General features: G+C 43.9%; 1 protein-coding gene across 6 annotated transcripts in view; it reads right to left on the bottom strand.

Annotated features, from left to right (window-relative positions):
• snx14 (sorting nexin 14) overlaps positions 1-25,513 on the bottom strand; it is a 202,198-nt gene that overhangs the window by 44,736 nt on the left and 131,949 nt on the right. For all 6 annotated transcript variants that reach the window (XM_038802712.1, XM_038802722.1, XM_038802742.1 and 3 more), the window contains 6 exons: positions 18,145-18,257; positions 17,096-17,135; positions 13,602-13,721; positions 12,256-12,379; positions 6,496-6,660; positions 2,285-2,380 (listed from right to left, as the gene is read on the bottom strand). In XM_038802712.1, coding sequence (XP_038658640.1) covers positions 2,285-2,380; positions 6,496-6,660; positions 12,256-12,379; positions 13,602-13,721; positions 17,096-17,135; positions 18,145-18,257 — 658 coding nt within the window. The remainder of the gene's footprint in view (positions 1-2,284; positions 2,381-6,495; positions 6,661-12,255; positions 12,380-13,601; positions 13,722-17,095; positions 17,136-18,144; positions 18,258-25,513) is intronic.

Here is a 25,513-nt window from a genome sequence, read left to right as displayed (position 1 = left end):
AATGATCCCTGGAATGAATGTTAAGTAATGGATTAAGAGACATTGCAATTAGTTGTCTCATTTATGTTAAGTGTTCAATGATTGACACTGATATGTAAAGGGGCTTCAGGTGGACTCTGGAGCTTGTGATGATCTGTAGAGTTCTGTGCAGAGTGAGTTTGAACCATTAAAGGTATGTTGGTGAAAAAGGAGCTGAACTCTTACCTCTTCATACCACAGCATCTAGTACATGTTAACAATGAAGAGCTTGTCGTTTGAGGAACAGCTGAGGACTCTGGGCCTGTACTCGTTGGAGTTTAGAAGGATAAATCCCCCCGATTTATTGAAACTTACAGGCCTGGGTAGAGTGGACGTATAGAGGAAGTTTGCACTTGTAGGAAAAACGACACCCAGAGGACACAATCTCAGATTAAAGGGATGATCCTTTAAAACAGAGATAAGGAGAAATTTCTTTGGAACTCTTGTCTCAGAAGGCTGTGGAGGTCAAATTGCTGAGTGTCTTTTAGACAAAGATAGATAGGTTCTTTATTAATAAGGAGATTAGGCGTTATGGGGAGAAGGCAGGAGAATGGGGCTGAGAAAAATATCATGGCCCATCAGCCATGATTGAATGGCGGAGCAGACTCGATGGACCGAGGCCTAATTCTGCTCCTATGTCTTATGGTCTTATGGAATGTAGGATGTAGGAGGGCTAAAACCATTGAGAGATATGAAGGTAAGGATAAGGATTTAAAAAATCAAGATTTTGCCAGACTGGGAACCAATGTAGGCCAGCAACCGCAGAGATAATGAACGGACAGGACTCTGCATAACAGGCCATGTTTAGGATGATCTCAAGTTTAAAGAGGCTGCAACGCTAGTCTGGAGCAGATTTGGGAATAGTCTAAGCTGGAGATAAAAAAAGTCATGCCGGGGCAGCACTGGGACTACAGCGCTGAGGACCTGGGTTCGAATCCCGGCCCTGGGTCAGTGTGTGGAGTTTGCGCATTCTCACCGTGTCTGCATGGATTTCACCCCCACAACCCAAAGATGTGCAGGTTAGGTAGATTGGCCATGCTAAATTGCTCCATAATTGGGAAAAAATATATAACTTGGTACTCTAAATTTATAAAAAAATAAAGGCATGCCATTAGGGCATGGAAAGACTTCATGACATCTGGGAATGTTTGAAAATCGATTATTATTAATAATAATAATAATCTATTATTGTCACTGAAGTTACTGTGAAAATCCCCGAGTCACCACACTCTGGAGGCTGTTGGGGTACACAGAGTGAGAATTCAGAATGCCCAATTCACCTAACAAGCACGTCTTATGGGACATATGGGAGGAAATCTGAGCACTCAGGAAACCCTCACTCAGGAAACACTCAGCAGACACTGGGAGAACATGCATACTCCGCACAGACAGTGACCCAATTCTGGAATCAAACTCGGGTCCCTAACGCTGTCAATGGTGCTAACCACTGTGCTACCATGCTAATTTTAAAAATTAATTTGGCTGACCAGTTATAAATTGTGCATAATTTTCCATATTATTCTCGGTTATAGTCTGCCTTATTTATCATCCTGTCAGAGATCAGAATAGACAGTGTGAGACAAAGAATCTAACAATCAGCAGTAACCTCTTTTATGTTGAGGTAGCACTGTGACACAGTGGTTAGCACTGCTGCCTCACGGGCTGAGGACCTGGGTTAGATCCCGGACCCGGGTCACTGCCCACGTGGAGTTTGCACATTCTCCCCGTGTCTGCATGGGTCTCACCCCCACAACCTAAAGATTAGCAGGGTAGGTGGATTGGCCAAGCTAAAATTCTCATAGCAAATGTTCTCGTTTCCTCTCCAACTCGACAACCCTCTGGTGTATCCTTGGCCTTTCAGCAAAGGAACTTTTGACATTTTGGCATAGATTTCCTGATACAAAGCTACTCTGGACAAGATGGATAAGGAGCAGTTATTCCCCTGAGCTGAAGCATCCATAATAAAGCGACATCATTTTAAGGTGAAAGCAGGAGGTTTAGAGGGTATTTGAGGAAAACATTTTCACCCAGAGAGTGGTAGGAGCCTGGCATGCACTGCCTGGGAAGCGTAGTTGAGACAGGAAACCGTTCAATCTTTAAAACATACTTGGATAAACACTTGAAATGTCATAATATTCAAGGTTATGGGCCAAGTGATGGGAAGAGGGATAAGTGTGGACTTAAGAGTAGTTTTTTTTGTGGTGCAGGCTTGGTGGGCCAAAGAGCCTCTTCTGCACTGTATAATACTATAATCCTAACTTCTTACCAGGAATGTAGTTCATCATTTCATCAAAAGTTTGTTTTGCTCTCCTCTGTTTGTCTTCAATGGAGCGAGGTTCAGTATTCTCACAGAAGACTGAATCTGTAACAAGAACCACATTCATTATAGGCATTACTTCCCTAAGCAAGTCAGTGCTAGCAAAACGCAACTGTCATCAATACAAATGTTTCAACGTCCAAATAATCCACAGACTAGCAGTTAGGTAGGAGATGGAAGTGTAGTTTGATGTCACCATTGCAGCCACTGGCAGCCATTTCTGACACTGAATGGATAGCACGCCCCTTGCCAAGTTCATAACCAAATTCCTACATGTGCTTGGCACAGTTTAAATCTGGGAGGGAAATCACCCATTACTCGCTATCCAACATCACGCAATCTCTACAGCTCCTCCAGCCCATGTCATCTACAATTCAGGCCTCTTATCGCCAGTTTAGTTCACTCCATTATTCGCCTTCAGCTGCCTAGGCCTGAAGTTCTGGAATTCCCTCCCTAAACCAGACAACTCTCCTTCAAATCACTTCTTAAAATCCACCACTTTGATTAAGCTTTTGGTTATCTGCCCTAATACTTTTGGTGTCTCAGTGTGAAATTTTGTTTGATAATGGGTTGATGCAAGGTTTAAAAGATGTAATTACAATCATTGGCTTTTTAAAACTCGGCCAATATTCAAAACAGGAGGTTTTGGGAAAATCAAATGTATAGTTTGAAATTACAGAACAGTTTGAGAGGGTAAATAGTTTTTACTGGTTCATTTGTGGTTAGATTTTTTTCTGTTCGAAGTTTAGTGGAATGTGGAGCATGCTGTGATCAGTGACCATTGAAACTAGTCCAATCACAGCATTGATTGTGGGGCAGCACGGTAGCATGGTGGTTAGCATAAATGCTTCACAGCTCCAGGGTCCCAGGTTCAGTTCCCGGCTGGGTCACTGTCTGTGCGGAGTCAGCACGTCCTCCCCGTGTGTGCGTGGGTTTCCTCCGGGTGCTCCGGTTTCCTCCCACAGTCCAAAGATGTGCGGGTTAGGTGGATTGGCCATGCTAAATTGCCCGTAGTGTCCTAAAAAAAAAGTAAGGTTAAGGGGGGGTGTTGTTGGGTTACGGGTGTAGGGTGGATACGTGGGTTTGAGTAGGGTGATCATGGCTCGGCACAACATCGAGGGCCGAAGGGCCTGTTCTGTTCTATGTTCTAATGCTCCTCTGAAGTGCTTTATTATTTTAAAGGTGCTATATAAATGCAACTTCTTGTTGTTGACACTTTAGCCCTGAAACCTAATATGGTGTTTCTATAATCACATGATTCCTGACTGGTGCCGTGTTTAGGGCTGCTAGGTGCCAGAATGTACAGGCACACCCCTGCCTGATGAATACAGTGAACAAGATGACCATAAACTGAACAAATTTCTGTTGTTGGATTTACTGCACTGAATTAGGTGCCACACCCTGGCTATTTTCCCCAATGATCTGGCAGTAGTGAGTTATGGCTGGCAATTTTATCATGCAGAGGTCCAGACAGTCTCTTAACGCCATGTCAGGAAGGAAGATAGCCAAGACACCGTTCGCTGTCAGTGCAACAGGACAAAATCCACAACAAACTATGCCACTTTTAAATGCTGTGATGACATGGATAAAGGATAATTGGAAATAAAAACACTGGTGCAACAGGTTCAATCATGCATCCTGGGACTCTCAAACCAAATGGAAGGCAAGGATTACGAATGAGTTGAAGACGGCGACTTTAAAAAGGACTATTGCAGGAGGCAGAAGTCAGCCACGCCATGTCACTGCATGAAAGTTACATTCCCTGAGATCCAAGAGCAGAGGCAGGAAAGCACACATAATATATCTTCTTTGTAACGCTTGGCAACAGTAAGAGCATTGTTTGCTCATCACCAATTGCCGGAGGATCTGAAATGACACAGAAACTTCTGCAAAATTGCACATGATGGACACATTACAGTAAAGAGTTGGAATGGATGGTGAGCAAAATGAAATATCCAGCCATTCCTCACTACTGTCAAACCATTTGGGAAAATCGCCAGAGTGTGGCCAAGGGGAGAGGAACAAATTCTATATACAGAGATGCTAACAAACAATTTAAAAAAGATTCAGAGAAATTCTAGCCCATTGCATACATAGGGTCACTCTCTCCACAATGGAACTATCCATCAAATGTTGTCCTTCCTGTTCCTTCATCAAGTGTTTATCTAGTTTACAATTAAATGCTGTGATTGGACTAGTTTCAATGGTCACTGATCACAGCATGCTCCACATTTCACTAAACTTCGAACAGAAAAAAATCTAACCACAAATGAACTAGTAAAAACTATTTACCCTCTCAAACTGTTCTGTAATTTCAAACTATATCATTTGATTTTCCCAAAACCTCCTGTTTTGAATATTGACCGAGTTTCAAAAAGCCAATGATTGTAATTACATCTTTTAAACCTTGCATCAACCCAGCATTTTTTTCCCCACTTCTGCAATTTGTTTCTCATTCTTGGTCACAGCTGTTCACAAGTTGTGGCCGCAATTTAACGGAAAGATTTCTGCACTGTAGGGTTTCTATGGATAGTGTATGAAGGGGAACTCCTCTGTTCTGGTGCATGGGATCTACCTGAAAGGGAAGCAGGGCCTTGGTTCATCTTAAACATGGCACATGTGACAGTGCAGCACTGGAGTTCCAACCTACATTATGTGTTCATGTCTCTGGAGTTGGACTTGAAACCACAACATTCTGACTGAGAGACAAGAGGGGTACCAAAGTCTGGCACCAATTGTAACATTTAGGAGGGAGTGAGCAGAGGTTCACACTTCTGAAGGAATTAAACAAGAGCTGAGCCAGAGTAACCCAGAAGAATGTGTTTGCACTCGGATCTGGGATCACATACTCTCTCTATCCTTTCCCTCATTCACGCATGTGCATGAATTTCTCACCATGTTTCTCTTTCCATTTTTGATCTCTTGGTCTATTTTTCTCTTTCTTCATTTATGTCTCGTCTTTCAGGTCGCAATCGGTCAGGGAAGTACGCAGAGCCGATAGTGGTAGATCATTCATTTTCATTTTATTTTTCATTTCAACATGGGACAAGAAAGCAATTTGGGTACCTAACTGAGTAAATGGATGGGCCATGTAGCAATTTGGCAAAGTGAGTAGGACTAGGGCGGAGAGAACGAAGAGAGAATCACTTGGGCCGCGTTGGAGGGCCAGGGAGCGGATCTGGGCAGGCAGCCGGGAAAGAATCAGGATGAAGTGTTAGAAAGGGTGGGCCGACCGGTTCGTCGGCGGAGGGGGGGAGGCGGGGGGGGGCGCGCGGGTAGGGGGTGGGGGGGATTCTTGTTAAGTAGGGGGGTTTGACTTTGTTTTGATATAACTCACATGTGGGGGGGGTTAAAATGTTTGTATTCTGAAAAATTTCTTCAATAAAAAGTATTTAAAAAAAAAAGAAAGGGTGGGCCGACAAGCACATGCACCCGCCGTGCACAAGGTGGTAAAAGCTTGAGCGAGCCTGTGGCCTTTTAAGCATTCAGCTTAAATGAGCGGTTGTGATCTGGAATGTACCTGGAAATGGATAAGCCAGAAAACATTCGGACAGTGCAAGTAAGCAAACATGCACCGAGCAAAGAAACTAGGGATCTCACAGGCTGAACAGGTGGGTTGAGAAGAATGTGGGACAGGAGACCTTCTCAATCTGGCTAAGTCTAACAGAGTCCTTCGCCAAAGTACTCTTCTCTCCTTCAATATTGCCATATTCAGCTCTCTGCCTAAAGTTTTAATAGAAATCTCTATATTATTTAATAAAGTAAAAAATGTCCTATTGTGCATGAACAAAAGCAAAATCCAACAAAATTTTACAACAAGCAACGTAAGGAGGTATTAGAGCAGATGGTCAAAACCTTGATCAATGATAGATTTTGAGGAGTATCTTAAAGGAGGAATGATGTGGAGATGCCGGCTTTGGACTGGGGTGAGCACAGTAAGAAGTCTTACAACACCAGGTTAGAGTCCAACAGGTTTATTTCGAATCACTAGCTTTCGGTGCGCAGCTCCTTCCTCAGAACAAACCTGTTGGACTCTAACCTGGTGTTGTAAGACTTCTTACTTAAAGGAGGAAAGACAGGCAGAGAGACTCAAGGATGGAATTAAAGACTTAATTAAGGCTAAAGGTAAAGGTATACACAAACCATTGTCATTTACCCACCTCTCAGCAGAGTTATAAGGGAGACCACTCGATGCTCTTGTAACAACTGGCTCAGCTTATATTGAAGGTAATTGTCTGAATACGCTTCAAGTGTGTTCTTAAAGAGAATCCGCACACCCATTAACAAATGATGTAGCCAATCTGGCATGTGAAAAACAACACGCCCTGCAAGTCAAAAAAATCCAAACGATTAGCAAAATAAATTTGTTTGTCAGCCAGTGTATAGCTTTGAGGGGCTGTGGTTCCTACCCACCTTTGGTCTTTGGCAATTGCTTTTTGGGGAAAATGATGAGCGTAGGGGAGCTCAAAAGGGAATTTCAGAACTGAAGACTTGGGCAACCCGAGGCATGGCAATCAGTGGTGGGATCAGCGATGCACAAGGGAACAGAATTGGAGGAGAGCAGAGATCGCAATAGGGTTGTACTGGCTGGAAGAGGTTCAACAGTCAGGAGAAATAAGACAATGGCGCTGACTTTAAATCATCACTTATTACACTTACAGGCTGTTTCAATTCTTAAATAAATTAGAAGTCTGAATTGAAGTGGGAGGAAAATTGCAACATAACTCCGTACTGGAGGAGTGGAGAAACAGTTGTCAATTAAAAGAGTTATAAATATCAATTATAGGCATATCACAAATAGCTAAAAACATTGTACGCTAGGATTGACCTTTGGAGTGCAGTGTCTATTATCTGGTAAACATACCAGCCATGAACAACTCCCTACAAACAGCCAGGAAGTGAATAACCAAGTTATTCTGCTTCCTTATCGTGATAGTTGAGCAAGATGTGTTAGTTACTGAGAGCTGGAAGAACTCCCTGCTGTTTAGATCATGCTAAGGAATAGTTTAACTCAACTGTCAGAATTGATGCAGAGTTTTGCTTTAAAGTCTGCAGGAAGCTTTCTCCTCCAATGAAGCATTATTCCATCTGTATCGCACTGAAACTACAGTCTCCAACAAAGTCACACTCTTCTGAACCGGAGTTTAAAAGCAGTAGAGGCAAATGAGCCATGCTGTCATTTATCATTGATACCATGATGTTAAATGGGAAAATGTCCTCAGTGACTTCCTTGGCCAATTGTTATTTCCCGGTTATCTCAAACTAATAAAAGCTTTGTAGTGTTTGTTTTGAAAAAGTGACCATGTGGTTCATTTCCACATAGTTTAATGAACGGTGTGAAACCACAGCAGTATGCACTTTCACAGAACTCTTTTACATATTCACTATTCAACCCAGATTATTCAAAAACAGATTGAAGTGATTTAAATCAGATTTTTTGGCCTCTCAGTCTACACTACAACAATGCCACCAGTCTGCCATTAAAACTCATATGAATATAACCTATTCCTCATCCCCTACTCTACTGGGCAGAAAATGAGGCCAGAAAGGACTAATTCCAAAACCCATCCTCTTGCCCCTAATCTAAATTCAAGTTAGAGATGCTGTCGTATTGGGAAATGAGATATTGCAAGTGTTATGGGTGGCTGCCTATATGAGGTGCAAGGCTCCTTACATACCTAAACGCTTGGTTTGGATGCCCACACTGCAACTGGTTGGTAAACAATGGATCAGGTGCTCGGCTAATCCATTTAGTAGATCCTATGGCCACCAAAGCGCCGCTAGTACATTTCTTTAAATCCAGCAGTAATTCTTACTGAGAGTCCCGACAGGCAGGAACGGTCAAACTTCACGGCAATTGAAATCAGTCCACCAATTTCCGTTGCTCCAACCCCACCCCTCCTCCCCACCTTTGAAGTGGGTGAGCTGACTACGAAGGAGGAAAACGGCAGCAGTTCAGCTACATTATTTTAATAAGATCCAATTTAAAGTTGGCCCTGAGCTTCTCAGTTGGGGGACATAACCCCTGAAGTGCTAATTCCAGCGCTAAAAACACAGAGAATGGATTTCTACCCCATGAGAGTGGCAGGAGCTACAACCCCAATCCAGTTAAATGTTGGTGTCCCTTGACCACCACTCTAGGCCACTGAGGCACTGTACCATTTAGAATGGTGGTAAATGTGGAACATTTAATGCTGGGTTCTAAACATAATATAAGTGTATTCCACGTTTGAAGTTTAGGTGATTGAAATTACGAGAGCTGCTTCCCTCCTTTATCTGGTAAGAAAGATTCCAGAGCCCATATCCTAAGCTTCAAGTTTTGGTTTGCTCCACAACCTTTTATGTTGAGCATTTATGAAGCATGCTTGTGAGCAAAGGCTCTTAAAGAAAACAATTTATAACATCGACAGCATTCCTCGGATGAACATATTGTTGTATTGCTCACCTTTGCATGATCAAATCCCTATTTGTTGTGGACTAATTTTCCCTAATAGGATTAAGGGGTTTGAAAGGTCAAATTTTGAGGACAGGCTGAATTTGATAGGTTAGATACAGATAAACTATTTCCTCCAATGGATGAATCCTGAATAAAGGAATCTTCAACAAAAGCAGAAAATACTGGACAATTGCAGCAGGTCTGACAGTATCTGTGGAGAGAAAAGGGAACTAATGTTTAGAGACTGGATAACTCTTGGTCAAAGCTTCCTTTGTCAAAGAAGTCTTAAAAGTAGATCAGCCCGACTTCCGGTGCAGGGGAATGTGCTGAGCGGATGCTGGGAAGGTGGTTCTCCTCTGGGAACTCAGAAAAACGGCATTTTTGTATGAAAATAGCCCACCAAACCTGTTGAATCCCCACCCTCTCACAAGACAGCCGCAGCATACGACAAATGTCCAACAGTAACTCCAGGACCCGAAAGGACGGCAGGGCCGCAAAGCCTGGAGAGGAGAAACAGGACGACGGTGAACACCGGGAGCGAGTTGGAGCCGGCTACACCCGGGCGGGCTGGGTCGCCGGAACGCACGCCGGACTATCCACCAATAAGCAAGTCAATGGACCTACTGACTTAGGAGCTCCAGAAACAGAGATGCCATCAAGCTGGAAATGATGGCGACAGTGAAAGCAGCGTGGACATCCTGGCCTCCTTCAAGGTGACATTGGAGAAAACAGCACCGACAGGAAGCACAGGAGGAAACCATCAGGGACCTAGAGAAAGTGGCAACCGATCAAAGTGACCAAATCGCCTCCCTGGAAACATAAATGGCATGGTTGGTGGCGATGCAAAGGGCACTGAAGGGGAAGGATGACGAAACAAAGCCACACAAAAAGAACGCGAGGGACAAGCTGGAGGGACAAAGGCACAAGGGCCAAGGGCAAGCTAAGGCCCAAACCAAACTGTAAATATAACACTTGTAAATAAATGTTTTGGCCATATTGGGGAATGCAAAATATGTATGCCGACTAAAGGGGATCATGGCCTCAGTTATAGTGAAGATACTTGCTTGTGAATATTTGTGTTGGTTTTTTGACACGGTTTTGTAATTTAAAAATTGTTGGATACAAAATATGAAAACGCAATAAAAACATTTTTTAAAGAAGAAATTAGATCAGCCCTTTCAGAAATAAAAAGCACTTTTTTCACACAAGGGATAGCAAAGGTAAGGAATTTTTTTTCCTCAAAAGGACGTGGATAAATCAATAAAAAGCCTCAAGACTGAAATCTATAGATGCGTGCTAGGTCAGGATAGCAAGGGATATGGAACCAAGACAGGCAAATGGTGTTGAGGTACAGATCAGCCATGCTGTGACTGGATAGTAGAACAGGTTCCGAAGCTGAATGACTACTCCTGCTCCTTGTTCCTATAACTAACTACCAGCAGGTAGTCTTCAATGTGACTCCAGATCCACAGAAATGTGGTTGACTCTTAAATGCCCTCTGAAATGGCCGTACAAGCCACTCAGTTCAGAGGCAATTGGGCACCAAATACTGACTGGCCTTGCCAGAGATGAGCACATCCCATGAATGAATAAAAAATAAATGGGTCCTTCGGACACGGAATGCGAGTGATAAGGAGGATGAGGCTTCAAGGTGATTTACACAAGTTCAGTGAGTGGGCAAATACATGGCAGATGCAGTATAATGTGGATAAATGTGAAGACATAGAAACAAAATGGCAGAATATTATTTAAATTGTGATAGACTTACAAAGGGACCAGGGTGTCCTAGTGCACCAATCATCAAAAGCAAGCATGCATGTACAACAAGCAGTTAGGAAGATCAACATGCCATTGCAAAAGGACTTGAGTACAGAAGCAAATATGTCTTACTGCAGCTGTACAGGGCCTTAGTGAGACCACACCTGGAGTATTGTGTGCAGTTTTGGTCTCCTTTTCTAATAAAGGACATACTCGCCATGAAAATAGTACAGCAAAGGTTCAGCAGACTGATTCCTGGAATGACAGGATTGTCATACGAGGAGAGATTGGACTGGGTGGGCCTTTATTCACTGGAGTTCAGACGAACGCAAGGGGATCTCATTGAAACATATAAAGTTCTGACAGAGGCTGGACAGACTAGATGGCAGGGACGTTGTTTCTTCTGGCTGGGGGAGGGGAGGGGGGTGTCAAGGCCAAGGGGTCACTCTCAGGATACAGGTAGGCCATTTGGAACTGTGATGAGGAGAAACATCTTCACTCAGAGGGTAGTAAACCTGTTGAATTCTCTACCACAGAAGGCTGTGGAGACTATATTGAAGAAGGAAATAGATACATTTCTAGACCCTGAAGGCGGCCAAAAGGTATATAGGGAGAGCACAGGAGTATGTCATTGAGATAAAGGGATCAGCCATGATCATGTTGAATGGCAGAGTGGGCTCAAGGAGTCGAATAGCTTACTCCTTCCCCAATTTTCTATGTTTCTAAAGCATGGGTTCAGAGTAGGTGCTCATAGCAGAATAACGGTCAGCACTGTCTGACAGCAAAAGCATGGGAACAAGATACAGACTGCCACTTTGGCGCGGGAGGGGGGGGGATCAAAATAGAGGTCAGAGCTCATGGCCTGAAGTTACTGAATGCAATGTTAAGTCCAGAAGGCTGTAACATGCCTAATTGGAAGACGAGATGTTATTCGTCCAGCTTACACTGGACTTCACTGAAACACTGCAGCAAACCATGGACAATGAGAGCAAGATGCAGACTGAGCAAAGGTGTTCCACAAGGTGGTGACCCAGTCTACATTTGGTCTCCCCAGTGTAGAGACCGTATTGGGAACAGCAAAAACAGTGGAACAAATTGAAAGTACAGAAAAATAGTTGCTTCTCCTTGGACTGTGAGGAGGGAGGAGGTAAAGGGGCAGGTGTTTACAAGTGTAAGTGCTGTGGAAAGGGTAAGAGCTGTTGGGGTGACAGAGGAGTAGATCATGGTACTGCGGTGGGAGGGGAAGATGTGTTGGGTGGTGGCATCATGCTGGAGTTGGTGGAAATTGGGGAGGATAATCCTTCGAATATGGTGAGGTGGAAAGTGAGGGTAGGGGATACCCCTATTGTGGTTCTGAAAAGGAGGATTATTCACCACTTGCTTATTCTGAAATTATTACATTTTTTAAAAATTCATCAAAACAATGGTGATTCCACCATAGATGGCTATTTGACTCTGCTATGCCTCGATCCACGACAAACACAGAAATCATATTAAGGTAGGACAACTATATGACTGTAAACAGAGACAGAAAATGCTGAAGGGTTTCGGCAGGTCTGATTATTTGTTTCAGTGTATTTGTTTCAGATTCCAACACCGGTAGTAACTTGCTTTTATCTTTATGCTTGTAAAACAAGATGTCATATTCAAGGAATCAAAACTCTGGAGGATGCATAGATATACATTTTAGCTCTAATGTATACGGCGAGTCCAAATGCTCACTTACCCACATACATCAGGTAATCATAAATACCATCTAATGTCATCATTTCCATGAAGTAGTTCTGGTTATACTTCTTCTCTGTACTTTCGGAGCGATTGGCATTATTTTTGTACAAGTCATTAAAGAGCTGAAAGAAAGGAGGCATTAACTAATAATGAACTGCCTTTCTGTCAACAGCATTTAAGTATGGTGCTTCACATTTACACATGCTACCATTTCCAATTAATGATTAATACCAGGGTTTTAAATGAAATAAATATATAACTGACACACTTATGTTGTCGTTCTCAGTGAGCCAGAGGACCAGTGTGAAGGGCAACACAATAAGTGCTAGTTGGAATGCTAATAGGAAGTGTGTACTGTAGACAAGGCTCCTTTCATACTGTAAACCTCTGACTCTATGACTCAAATTATTAGTCAATCTCCCCTCATTGTTGTGAACAACACAAATGGTGAGTCTTTTAGCCGTCTCTGCTGGGTAGACATTGCCAACTGTGATGGGAGGACCGAATAGAAGTTGCACCTGTTAAAAGTAACAACATAAAAACTATTGAGCATGAGTCAGCTATCTGGTCCTTCAAGACTGCCCTGCCATTCAATGATGATTATGGATGATCTAATTCAACTCAACCTTCCTGCATTACCCTCATATCTCTCAAATTTAATCATATACATTCAAAAACCTACAATAAATCTACAAAATAGCAGAGACAGGTTTTACTGCTACACCTGAAATGTGACCTCTGGACATCAATGTCACAAAAACACTAAATCTTGACACCTGGAAACAGGTGTAGCAAATGGGAGAAGCTGTTGTATGTAAATTTTACCCTTTGCTATCAACATTGTGTAAATTCTGAAAATGACTGGACTTGTAAAAAGTTCATGATGGCCATATTGTAAACAGACAACCTAAAAGCATTTACTACAATTTTGATATTTCACAAAATTCATTTATTTTCTTAAAATTTGCAACTCCTTAAACAATTTTAATGTGCATTTAAACAGCCATTGTACTATGAACACCATGCTCATACATGAGCAGAGATCAATGGACTAATATCGCCACCTGCAGAAGCCTAACAATAGTGAAATCTCAGTGAAATAATGCAAGCTCAAAACTATTAAATTCGGTATTCTACTTCTTCCAACCAAATTTATGTACACACACACAAACTGATCACAAGATAAAAGCCAACTGTAGCCTCGCTTGATTAATAATTTACTTGTGAATAAAAATTGTGCTACAATTTCAAATCAGTGTTTATGACGGAAAAAAAATAAGAGTCATAATTGATTGGCCTCCCCCCCCCACAATTCTCCTGCCAAATACACTCTCTCAAACATACCTTTTTATTGTTTTCTGAAGTAGGACTGAGAATGGTCAGCTCCGGTCTGCTTGGTTTAGGTTTGGGAGCCTCACAAGAATTGATGAATGCCGCGAGGAATGACTCCAAATGTTGGCCTTTCTATACAACAGCACAATAATGGTTGCATACATTATACAGCAAGTGTGAAATGTAGAAAATAAGAGAAAAGTACAGGCATAAAATTAGGACAATGCAGTAGAACAGCTAAATGAAAGTGAATACAGTGGATGTTTCATATCCTGTCACTTGTAGTTAAAACACTTTTTTTAAAAACACACCGATGCTGAATTGATGCCCCTCAAAAGTCACAGGTTCACTGAACAGTCTTCAGGGAAAGTCACTTGGAGTTGGTGTGGCAGCAACTTGGTCTTCATTCTCTTGGGAGCAGGAGGGAAAAATAATGCCCGTGCCTGCTCCTGATAACTATCCCGTATCTCTTGCTGAAAACTAGCATGCTTTGCAGACTGTGGGTTACAACGCACCACCACAGCTAACCTGTCTGCCCAAGTGCACTAATAAGCATCAAGGATGGTCATGCATACATGCCAGAAGGTATCCAGCACCTTTGGAACCGCACCTCATGCTTCCAGGAGAAGAGAAAATAATTTGTAGTTCACCTACCCAAATGCCTGTGAAAATACTGCCCAGTAACTTATCACTGTCCCAGGTTGGGACAAAACAAAACGATTAATGTAATCCACAATTCTGTATACCTAATTTTATTTCAATGTTCATTATTTTTTGATCACTGAGATTTGATCAATTGAATGAATTTGTTTAAGAAGGGTAGCAAGGATAATCCAGGGAACTACAGGCTGGTGAGCCTTACGTCAGTGGTAGGGAAATTACTGGAGAGAATTCTTCGAGACAGGATCAACTCCCATTTGGAAGCAAATGGACGTATTAGTGAGAGGCAGCACGGTTTTGTGAAGGGGAGGTCGTGTCTCACTACTTGATAAGAGTTTTTCAAAGAGGTCACAAAGATGATTGATGCAGGTAGGGCAGTGGATGTTGTCTACATGGACTTCAGTAAGGCCTTTGTCAAGGTCCCTCATGGCAGACTGGTACAAAAGGTGAAGTCACACAGGATCAGGGGTGAGCTGGCAAGATGGATACAGAACTGGCTAGGTCATAGAAGGCAGAGAGTAGCAATGGAAGGGTGCTTTTCTGATTGGAGGGCTATGACTAGTGGTGTTCTGCAGAGATCAGTGCTTGGACCTTTGCTGTTCATAGTATATATAAATGATTTGGAAGAAGATGTAACTGGTCTGATTAGTAAGTTTGCAGATGACACAAAGGTTGGTGGAATTGCAGATAGCAATGAGGACTGTCAGAGGATACAGCAGGATTTAGATCGTTTGGAGACTTGGGTAGAGAGATGGCAGATGGAGTTTAATCCGGACAAATGTGAGATAATGCATTTTGGAAGGTCTAATGCAGGCAGGGAATATACAGTGAATATACAGTGAATGGTAGAACCCTCAAGAGTATTGACAATCAGAGAGATCTAGGTGTACGGGTCCACAGGTCACGGAAAGGGGCAACACAGGTGGAGAAGGTAGTCAAGAAGGCATACGGCATGCTTGCCTTCATGGCTGGGGCATTGAGTATAAGAATTGGCAAGTCATGTTGTAGCTGTATAGAACCTTAGTTAGGCCACACTTGGAGTATAGTGTTCAATTCTGGTCACCACACTACCAGAAGGATGTGGAGGCTTCTAGGGTGCCGAAGAGATTTACCAGGATGTTGCCTGGTATGGAGGGCATTAGCTATGAGGAGCGGTTGAATACTCGGTTTGTTCTCACTGGAACGACGGAGGTTGAGGGACAACCTGATAAGAGGTCTACAAAATTATGAAGGGCATAGACAGAGTGGATAGTCAGAGGCTTTTTCCCAGGGTAGAGGGGTTAATTACTATGGAGCGTAGCTTTAAGGTGCGAGGGGCAAGGTTTAGAGGAGATGTACGAGGCAAGTTTTTATTTTTTTTACGCAGAGGGTAGTGGGTGCCTGGAACTCGCTGCCGGACGAGATGGTGGAAGCAGGGACGATAGTGACATTTAAGGGGCATCTTGACAAATACATGAATAGGATGGGAATAGAGGAATACGGACCCAGGAAGTGTAGAAGATTTTAGTTTAGACGGGGAGCATGGTCGGCACAGGCTTGGAGGGCCTAAGGACATGTTCCTGTGCGGTACTTCTCTTTGTTCTTTGAATTGACTTAAAGGAGCCTAGGCTGGCCATGTGCAAGAGTTACTGGTTAAAATGGTACGACTGCTGACAGGCTCTGGGTCAATGGCCTTACATGGTTTTGTCATGATGTCAGGCTCAGTAAACTGATCCGAAACAGGTTTCTCAACCATGTTAGCGCAGTCAGGCTTTCAACAGAAGCATGTACATAAAAAGAACTGGCAGGAATAACAATCAACCAGGGGCCAATGCCGAGTTAGCTGATGGTAGCTGGAACAGCTTTGCAACATCAAATGGCAGAATTGGGTCAGACCAATGCACAAAGAGGCCACCGGGCACCAACAGAGTCAATAAAGACAAAGCTAAAAGAAAAACAAAATTCTGGAAACTCAGCAGGTTAAGCAGCATCTGTTGAGATAAATAAGGAATTCAAAATGGGCCCTTTGTAAAGAGCATCAACACGAGTGTTTCCAGCACTCATTTCACATTTCTACCAACCGCACGTAATTTCTTGTTTAAGCATGAAGCCAAGTTCGACTCCTCTAGCATAATAAATGAATTAGCTGACCCATGAAGTCATGTAGATGGGCAAGATGTTAGCCCGAGTAGTTTTTCTTCCAATTTTTGTCAAAGAGATTTGTCCAATATCGGGGCACTCTTTCTCAGGAACGATGTAGTATTCATCAATAAAGTATAACGGGTGTGTAACAATCAGATGATGGTAGGAGTGAGAGAAATAGGATAAATAGGGAGATGGAAAAAAATCCAAGGGTAAGTTAGCATAAACTCCTGTATTCCCCAGCAGCTCATCATAGCTGGAAAATTGGAACTGGGTATCTGGTGACTCCTGGCTGATGTGCCGGGGAACTACTGCAAATTCAATTATAAATTCAATTATATAGGGTGGCACTTGAGCACAGTGGTTAGCACTGTTGCTTCACAGCGCCAGGTCCCAGGTTCAATTCCTGGCTTGGGTCACTGTCTGTGCAGAGTCTTCACGTTCTCCCCGTGTTTGCGTGGGTTTCCCCCGGGTGCTCCGGTTTCCTCCCACAAGTCTTGAAAGACGTACTTGTGAGGTAATTTGGACGTTCTGAATTCTCCCTCCGTGTACCCGAACAGGCGCCAGAATGTGGCGACTAGGGGCTTTTCACAATAACTTCATTGCAGTGTTAATGTAAACCTACTTGCGACATTAATAAAGGTTATTGTTATTTGCACAACTTGTGACAATAAAGATTTTTTTTAATGTTTTAAAAATTAAAATAAAATATATTTGCAACTTACCTCTTTTATCAGCTTTCCAGGGACAGACTTGATAATCTTCCCTACAACAGATAACACAATATCACATTTGATGAACTCTTATTTACTCAGTGATTTGTAGTTTAAACGCTATTTAAACAAGTCTATCTACAATTTTACACTACTTGTTATATCCATGAATGAATTACTGTCAAATTCATGTTATTTTTCTAGCCTCAATTGTCAATTCATGTTTCCTTCCACATTGATGTTAGGATTTGGCTGGACAAGGGAAATTATAATATTCCTCAAAAAGGTCAAACCCACAAGGACACACACAGATAAACCCCAATTTTAACTCAATAAAATTCTAGGTGGTCACAAGAGGAAACCCCCATAGATTCCACACCTTGAAGCCTGAATCAATTGGATGGTTTTGATTCTCCTGCCTACCGCTGGCTGGAGTGACATTAATGTATAGGCGAACAAAAACTGAGGTGGGTGATGGACACCACTGAACAATCCTCAGGATAAGACAGGTGCTGGTTGCAGACACCATCGGGGAGAGAAAAGGAAGGCCGTGATAACCAAGGCTAAATAATTGCTCGTGAGCCCTGAGAGCAGCCCTGTGCCTGCTGACCTCCAAGGAATCCTTCCAATGATTACATAAAACTCAACATTACTTTAGCACCGCTGCCTGAACTTTCCATGCCATTATTTGAATTGCTGAACCAACAATAAAAGATTACTTTCAACTCTAGACAAGAAATACCAAAATCGTGCTGCCTTCACATAAGGAGGCAGCTTGTCCTGCCCATGTTATGAACTGACACCCTCTATACATCAATACAGTCATGTCTCTGACAAGTGTTTGTTCTAGCCTCATCAGTGCCTTTATGTACCTGAATATAAAAAGATATAAAAGCCTAAGATTCCAAACTGAATATCCTTTTAAAGTTCAAAACTTTGTCTACCCCCATAATGCTCACAGTCATGCTGTTCAGAGCAGCAAATTACCCTTTTATTAAAGAACAAACTTACTGGACTGCCGGGCAACATGCAACATAGGGTGAAGAGGACCATATACTCACCCCAAATTTACATCTGGAAGAATTTTCTCAAGAAACTGTGATTCACAGCCATCGGGGGATAGAAAATCGGCCAGAAGTTGGCTGTTACTTAGTTCAGGGTGTTTCAACAAATTCTATTAATAAAGTTCAAGAAAAATAAAATCAACTTCATGACTTTGCAGACTATTTTCTGAACGGGTCATTCTACCCCACTTAATATAAACAAGTTAGTGTCTACCTTTGAATGTACACCCATCAGAAAACCTAGCCTAACACTACCAGAATACTGTTACATCGAAACATTCAAATATAACTGGAGACCAATCAGCTGCAAGCAAATACTGCATTTCCTTTAAAAGTGTAACGTGAGCGGCACGGTAGCACAGTGGTTAGCATGCTGTCTTGCGGCACCCAGGACCCGGGTTCGATCCCGGCCCTGGGTCACTGTCCATGTGGAGTTTGCATATTCTCCTCGTGTCTGCGTGGGCCTTACCCTCACAACTCAAAGATGTGCAGGGTAGGTGGATTAGAACATAGAACATAGAACAGTACAGCACAGAACAGGCCCTTCGGCCCTCAATGTTGTGCCGAGCCATGATCACCCAAATCAAACCCACGTATCCACCCTATACCCTAACCCAACAAACCCCCCCCCCACCCCCCCCCCTTAACCTTACTTTTATTAGGACACTACGGGCAATTAGCATGGCCAATCCACCTAACCCGCACGTCTTTGGACTGTGGGAGGAAACCGGAGCACCCGGAGGAAACCCACGCACAGAATTGGCCACGCTAAAATGCCTTTTAATTGGAAAAAAGAATTGGGTACTCTAAAAAATTTTTTTTTTTTTTTTTTTTTTTAAAGTGTTAACGTTACCACTGGTGTTCCCAAAGGATCTGTCCTATTTCTCATCAGCCCCTTGGCAACATAATTTGAAAACACATAATAATAATAATCTTTATTATTATCGCAACACTTAAAATGGAAGAGAGAGAGAGAGGGGTGTCCTTGTTGATGATATGGGAGATCGTTGTAGCCAGCTATCTTCCCAGGATGCGTAATGCTGAAACCACAAGTTGGTTTGGATCTTTCTGGCTGAACATTCAGGTCGGATGCTTGGGCTTTTATAACTTTCATAAGCTCAGGCACAGCCATCGAGAGAATGGAATACAATACTGTAACAGGCATCCTTTCTGCTGTAACGTAGCTTTATTATGCTGCCTGAAGATGATGACACAAGTGGCAATGTAAAATGGTTGTCTAAGAAGCAAAATGAGGTCCATGATGTGAGCGTTACTTGTTTAGTAACAATAAACAAAACTACTGTTTCTCAGGCCGCAGAGTTATCACAAGATTTTCAACCGTATAACCCCCAAAGGGATACCGTGATTGATCTGCCTGTGGAACTAGTGGAATACAAGCCTTCCCGCCAGTGGGCAGAGGCCCACCCGGCTTGGGTTCAGAGGGATATAGTTGGCTGCCATGCAGCCCTTAATTGGCCTTGATTAAAATCTACCTTCTTTTTACCGCTGGCTTCTTGGGTCTTAATACTGGCAATGAGGTAAAGAGGAAAATCCAAACTCTAATTCTGGATGTCCCAAATCGCTCTGGAGATTGGCACACAGCAACGTGTGGAACTAACTTTTAAAATTTCAGGAAACTGAAGACGTTTGACACAGGCCTGATTGAGCTCAGTACGCAGAGCGGATTTTTTTTTTTTTTTTTTTTTTTTTTTTAAGGTCAATGGCATCTTGGGAGAGGACCAGGACAGGGTAATCCTCCTGACAGCTAGCGGGGCCCCAACCTTCGGAATTAAAAGAGCCTCACGTAGCGGGCTTCTCTGTATTCAAAATAATTTGATGAATGATAGACCACTACGACTCAAAACCATCAGTAATTATGCAATAGTCACGGGTTAAACACTGCTGTACGAACTCTGTAGGAGTCATTAACAAATTTCTTAACTTGACTCCAATGGCTTGCTGAGCATCGAGAGATTTGGGCATCCCTATCCGAGATGCTGAGGGATCAGCTAGTCTGCGGAATCAACAATATGGCCACAGAGGAAGCTGGTGTTAGAGTCTACAATGGATTTTAAAATGGCTATTGAACTAGCACTGCCCCGAGAAAACATGGAAAAAGAACTCCAAGGTTCCATGAACTATTAGTGTCCATAGTAATGCTTGACCTCCACCGGACTCCAGCAGTATTCCAGGCAGTGCCCGAATGGCCTGGTCACCTCCAAAGCAACAACCAAAGGTACACCGGATTCACTCAAGGCACTTTTGCTGGTGATGTCGAATATACTTTTCAACATCGTCCAGGGCTCCAGATATCCCATGCCCTCAGTCATCTCACTGTCTGTGAGTCTCCGTCTCCCCCATTGGCAGGATTAAACTTATGGACACTCTGCCGGCAAAAACCATACAGATACGTGCGGTGGATATCGAAAGATCCCACATTGGCAAAGCTCTGCCACATGTTACAGCATGACGGGCCCCCACCAACAGCCTAAAACCTAGGCTGGATTTCCACACCCCGAAACCGACAATCACGTCCGGTGGTGGGGTGGAGAATTCAGTTTCATGCATGGAATGGGGACCGGCGCCGGTTCCTCATTCTCCGGGACCTGAAAAGTGGCGTACTCAGAGTACACCACGCCGCATATCCCCTCTCTGCGGCCATAGCCAGAGGCGTGCCCTGCTATTCTCTGCTCCCGATCAGCCGAAGTCCTGACGGCGTGGACCACTCATGGTCCTGCCATTCGGGAGACTTGCGTGGCAGCTGCGGACTCAGTCCACAGCTGCCATGGTCGGGACGGGCCAATCGGAGGGCAGGGGGAAGCCTCATACGGGACTGGGGTACTTTTGAGCTGGCGGTCCGGGTTGGGCGTGCAGCCGATCGGGGACACTATTTGCACAGTCTAGCTCCGCGGTCTGAGCCCGCTATGGAGAACGGCACGGCTGCTGGAGGCCACCGCCATGCGCATGCGTGGCCTCTGATCTGGAAGTATGGAGTGCCATATCTGCAGCTGGAGGGCAGCACGGTGGCCTAGTGGTTAGCACAACCGCCTCACGGCGCTGAGGTCCCAGGTTCGATCCCGGCTCTGGGTCACTGTCCGTGTGGAGTTTGCACGTTCTCCCAGTGTCTGCGTGGGTTTCGCCCCCACAACCCAAAAATGTGCAGAGCAGGTGGATTGGCCACGCTAAATTGCCCCTTAATTGGAAAAAATAATTGGCTAATCTAAATTTAAAAAAAAAAAAAAAATATCTGCAGCTGGAGCTGCGAGCCTCACGATGGCTCCCTGCTAGCCCCCTGCAGGGCTGTGAATATGTGGCCTCTTGACGCCAGTTTTTCACAGTTTTCACAAAGGCTTGGGGACATAGGGAGCTGTCCAAAAGCAGCAGACACTGAGCGTCATAGACCGCACCCTTCTCTGGGGAGTACGTGTGGTCATCCTGCAGCCAGGTCAGGAAGGATCCTGCAGGACTTGCACAGTGGTCACTTAGGTGCTTCAAAAATGAAGATGCTTACACAATGCTATGTCTGGAAGCCACGGATCGATACGGGCATTGAGCGAGTCATGAAAAGATGCCCAGAGTGACAAGAGCACCAGAATTTCCCACCTTCTGCCTCTTTCACCCTTGGAAATTGCCAGGGAATCCCTGGGTAAGACAACATACGCACGTCGCTGGGTCTTTCATGGGGTCCAAATTTCTAATTCTTGTGGACGCCCATTCTATGTGGCTCGACGTCTTTAGGATGGCCTCCATTACATAGTCACAACAGGGGTGGCACCAGTGGAGCTGCTGATGGGCCAACAACTCAGACCCGGTTAACCCTAACTTTTCCAAACCTGAGGAGGAAATTAGAGCTGCAGTAAGACTGGTCATTGCACATCAGTATCAATGGGTGTTATGCCCATTTGGTGAGTAGGAAAAACCCTGTCCAACCCTGTCGTTGAAATCCCCAAAAAGAGGATGATCTTATCTTAGGGATGTTAGATTATGTGTCCCGGAGTGCTGTAGAAGCCTTCTTTGGACTCATCACTGGTATCAAGAGTTGGGGCACAGGCACTCGCGACATTGCCTGCTGGTTCTTGGCAAGTTGTAGACAGAGGGTAATGAAGCACTTGTTGATGCCGACGGGGAGCTGGGAGTTGGTTGATGAGTTTGTTTTGATGGCAAAACTAATCCCATGTGTCCTGGACTGATCCTAGTTTTTCCTCTCCAGAAGGTGTAACCGCCACCACCGTTCCTCAGCTGCCCTTCTGCTCCCGTACCAGCCTCCCCGGACATGGCGCCGGAATGTGGCGACTAGGGGCTTTTCACAGTAACTTCATTGAAGCCAACTCGCTGACAATAAGCAATTATCATTATCATCATTATCATTATCATCATTGGGGCAGCACGGGTAGCATGGCGGTTAGCATAAATGCTTCACAGCTCCAGGGTCCCAGGTTAGATTCCCGGCTGGGTCCACTGTCTGTGCGGAGTCTGCACGTCCTCCCCGTGTGTGCGTAGGGTTTCCTCCGGGTGCTCCGGTTTCCTCCCACAGTCCAAAGATGTGCGGGTTAGGTGGATTGGCCATGCTAAATTGCCCGTAGTGTCCTAAAAAGTAAGGTTGGGTTACGGCTTAAGGGTGTGGATACGTGGGTTTGAGTAGGGTGATCATTGCTCGGCACAACATCGAGGGCCGAAGGGCCTGTTCTGTGCTGTACTGTTCTATGTCTATATCTATCATTATCATTCTCCTGTTCTTTGACGTCGCTGCTGCTGCAAAAGGCCAATGTTGGCATGACCCAGTTCACGAGCAACAGGGAATTCTCCGTTCCGGACGACTGTTTTGCTCATCATCATGAGGTTCCAGGTTCCAAAATTCAGATTACTTTGATTTTCTGATTACGGTAGATGAGCTGCTGGATGGATTTTCAGACTGGTTGGAGATGGAGATTGTTTTTAGGAAACCTTTTCGACCCCCTGTTCCCATGTGGGGGTGAGCAGAATGGATCTGAAGAGGGCTGCTCCAGTCGTAAAGGAAGCTGCCAAAATGTTCTGTTCTGTTCCTATTCAAAGAGCGAGACGGAATCAAACTCCATCTATGTACTGGTCTGAAGTGAGGGACTTCCAGATCTCATGGCCCTGTCCCTGACTCCTCGTGCAGGATATCTTTTCACGTGGTATGCTGTTGCATATCAGCAGACACGCAGTCCTCGACAGGGGGTAGGTTCAGTTCCAGTGGCAATAAAACCTCAACGACTGGGGATCTCCCTACTGCTTCAGCCTTAATCCGCCATCGCAGCTGTTGATAACATACGAGTTTCTTCCACCTGACCGCCATTATGGACTTCTTTGGGATTGTGCTTTGTCTGTTTCCTCCACTCCAACATTTCCGATGTCATTGGTGACCCTGCAAGGAGTTAAAGACTCGCAACGGCATTGCTCTCGGGATAAACAGAACATTCAACCCTCTCCACCATGGCACGGAGGTAATCTAGGGAAAAGTTTAGAGAAAAGCCATTCCCTGATTCATTGCCAATGACAATGCCTTGACCAAGCAGAATTGATCTGCATGGTGTGAATTTAAACAAAACCTTAGCAGTTACCCGTTCCTTGGCACATTCACCATGGCAATACCTCTACCAGAGTCCACTTGTCAACCAATCCACACCCTCTTCTCATGCAGCATAAATTGTTGTTCCCTTTGAAATTTGGTTTTCTTGTAAATCTGTCCTGGTGAGTGCAAGATGGAAAGCTTCAACAGCGTATCTCTTTTTGCAGTAAAAGTTACACTGTTGTAACTCAACATGGTGCTTGCAAACTGCACTGTCTGAACATCAGTTGCTAGCCATCTGATTTTCTCGCTGTCAGCAGGCATACTCGTGGATGTCCCACGCACCCGAGCACTTCATGCAGTTTCACAGTTGCCCCTGTGCTTTTGTGATGTCCACTCATCTCATTAGATCCCTCCCTCCTTACTCAGCAGCTCACATTTTGGCACCAAGTTAGACAAAGTCACAGTCAACACACTGCACAGGTAAACAGAGACGTGCACACAGACTGTACACATACTTCACCCTCCACCAGATTCAATAGAAAGCCAGTTCCCTTTCTGTTGTTTCATTTGGAAGCTCAGAGTCACTATCTACAAGGGGGTATGGAAGTGAAGATGCACAATAATGCCTAAAAGAAATTGTATAGGCACTTGCAGGGCTATAGGGATAGAGTAGGAGAACGGGACTGAGCAGACTGTTCTACAGACGGCTGACATGGACTTGTTGGGACAAATGGCCTTCTTCTGCGGAGTAATGACTCCTAAATCTAGTAGTGCTCCAAACAGTGGCAGATTAAATTTAACACCAACAAATGTAAAGGAACTGTACAGCAAAAAATAAAGTCGGCAGTATACATAATCTGAATAATCTAGAACTAAACTGAGGTAAAGCTGAAATAGGTCATGAAGAGTTAGTCAACTCACCACTTAAATCAATTTCCCACAATATTCAATAAGCTACTGAACTGCAATGTTAAATAAGTCAGGGGATGACAAGCTGAAGCAATATAGTACTCAGATTAGATCTCAATTTCAGTACTTTGTCCAGTTTCAGTCGTCTAAACACAAGGAAAATATTCAAACAGAACAGCCACGGAGCAGAAACCAGCATCTGAGAATTAAACTGAGATCAAATGGGGCCAACTGAGTTATTTATCTATGGTAAAAGGCTGTTGGGAGGGGGAACCCTCTTAAAAAATAAAGTGCTAAATACTAAATGCTACACAAAAGGTAAACAACAACAGTAGGAGCAAGAAGACAGAGGGTGCAAGTGATAAAAGACAGCCAACTTTTTATATTATCTAAAGACTACTTGGAATTGCCTTCCAAATGAAGGTGTAAGCTTTGGTCATTGTTGAACCAGGTGAAGGCTGTGCTGGTTTCTATTTCTGGCTAAGTGAGACAAGAGGGACAAGATCATCATCTGGACTGCGCAGAGTGTCAGAGTTAACTTACATCTTGGGGATCATATTGAAATCACAATACCAAAAGGTCCCAATTTCAAAGCTACATCGGTACACTTTCCTTAACATTTACCAACTCAATAAAGCTCTCAGCTAGATTGACAATACAAGCTCCAGACGTGCTCCGTCACAATTACCATGTGGATTCACCACAAATACAGACACTTGAACAAGAGGAGCCACAAGGCGCAGGCCAACATAATTAGAGGAATAGAAGAAACATTGATAAATATACACCATCTTGGAGATTTGTGTGTAGGACACATGGGGTTTGGGTATTCTGTTACTCCAATGCATTTTGCTATGGGACTCTCAGTTGCACCAACAGCGACATTAATCTTATTGTCTTACATGAAGCGCGTTCAAATGCATC

This window comes from Scyliorhinus canicula, chromosome 1, assembly GCF_902713615.1.
Source record: "Scyliorhinus canicula chromosome 1, sScyCan1.1, whole genome shotgun sequence".
In the NCBI taxonomy this organism is placed as follows: Eukaryota; Metazoa; Chordata; class Chondrichthyes; order Carcharhiniformes; family Scyliorhinidae; genus Scyliorhinus; species Scyliorhinus canicula.
The sequence above is the reverse complement of the archived record's forward strand: the minus strand, read 5'-3'. Positions and strand labels throughout refer to the sequence as shown.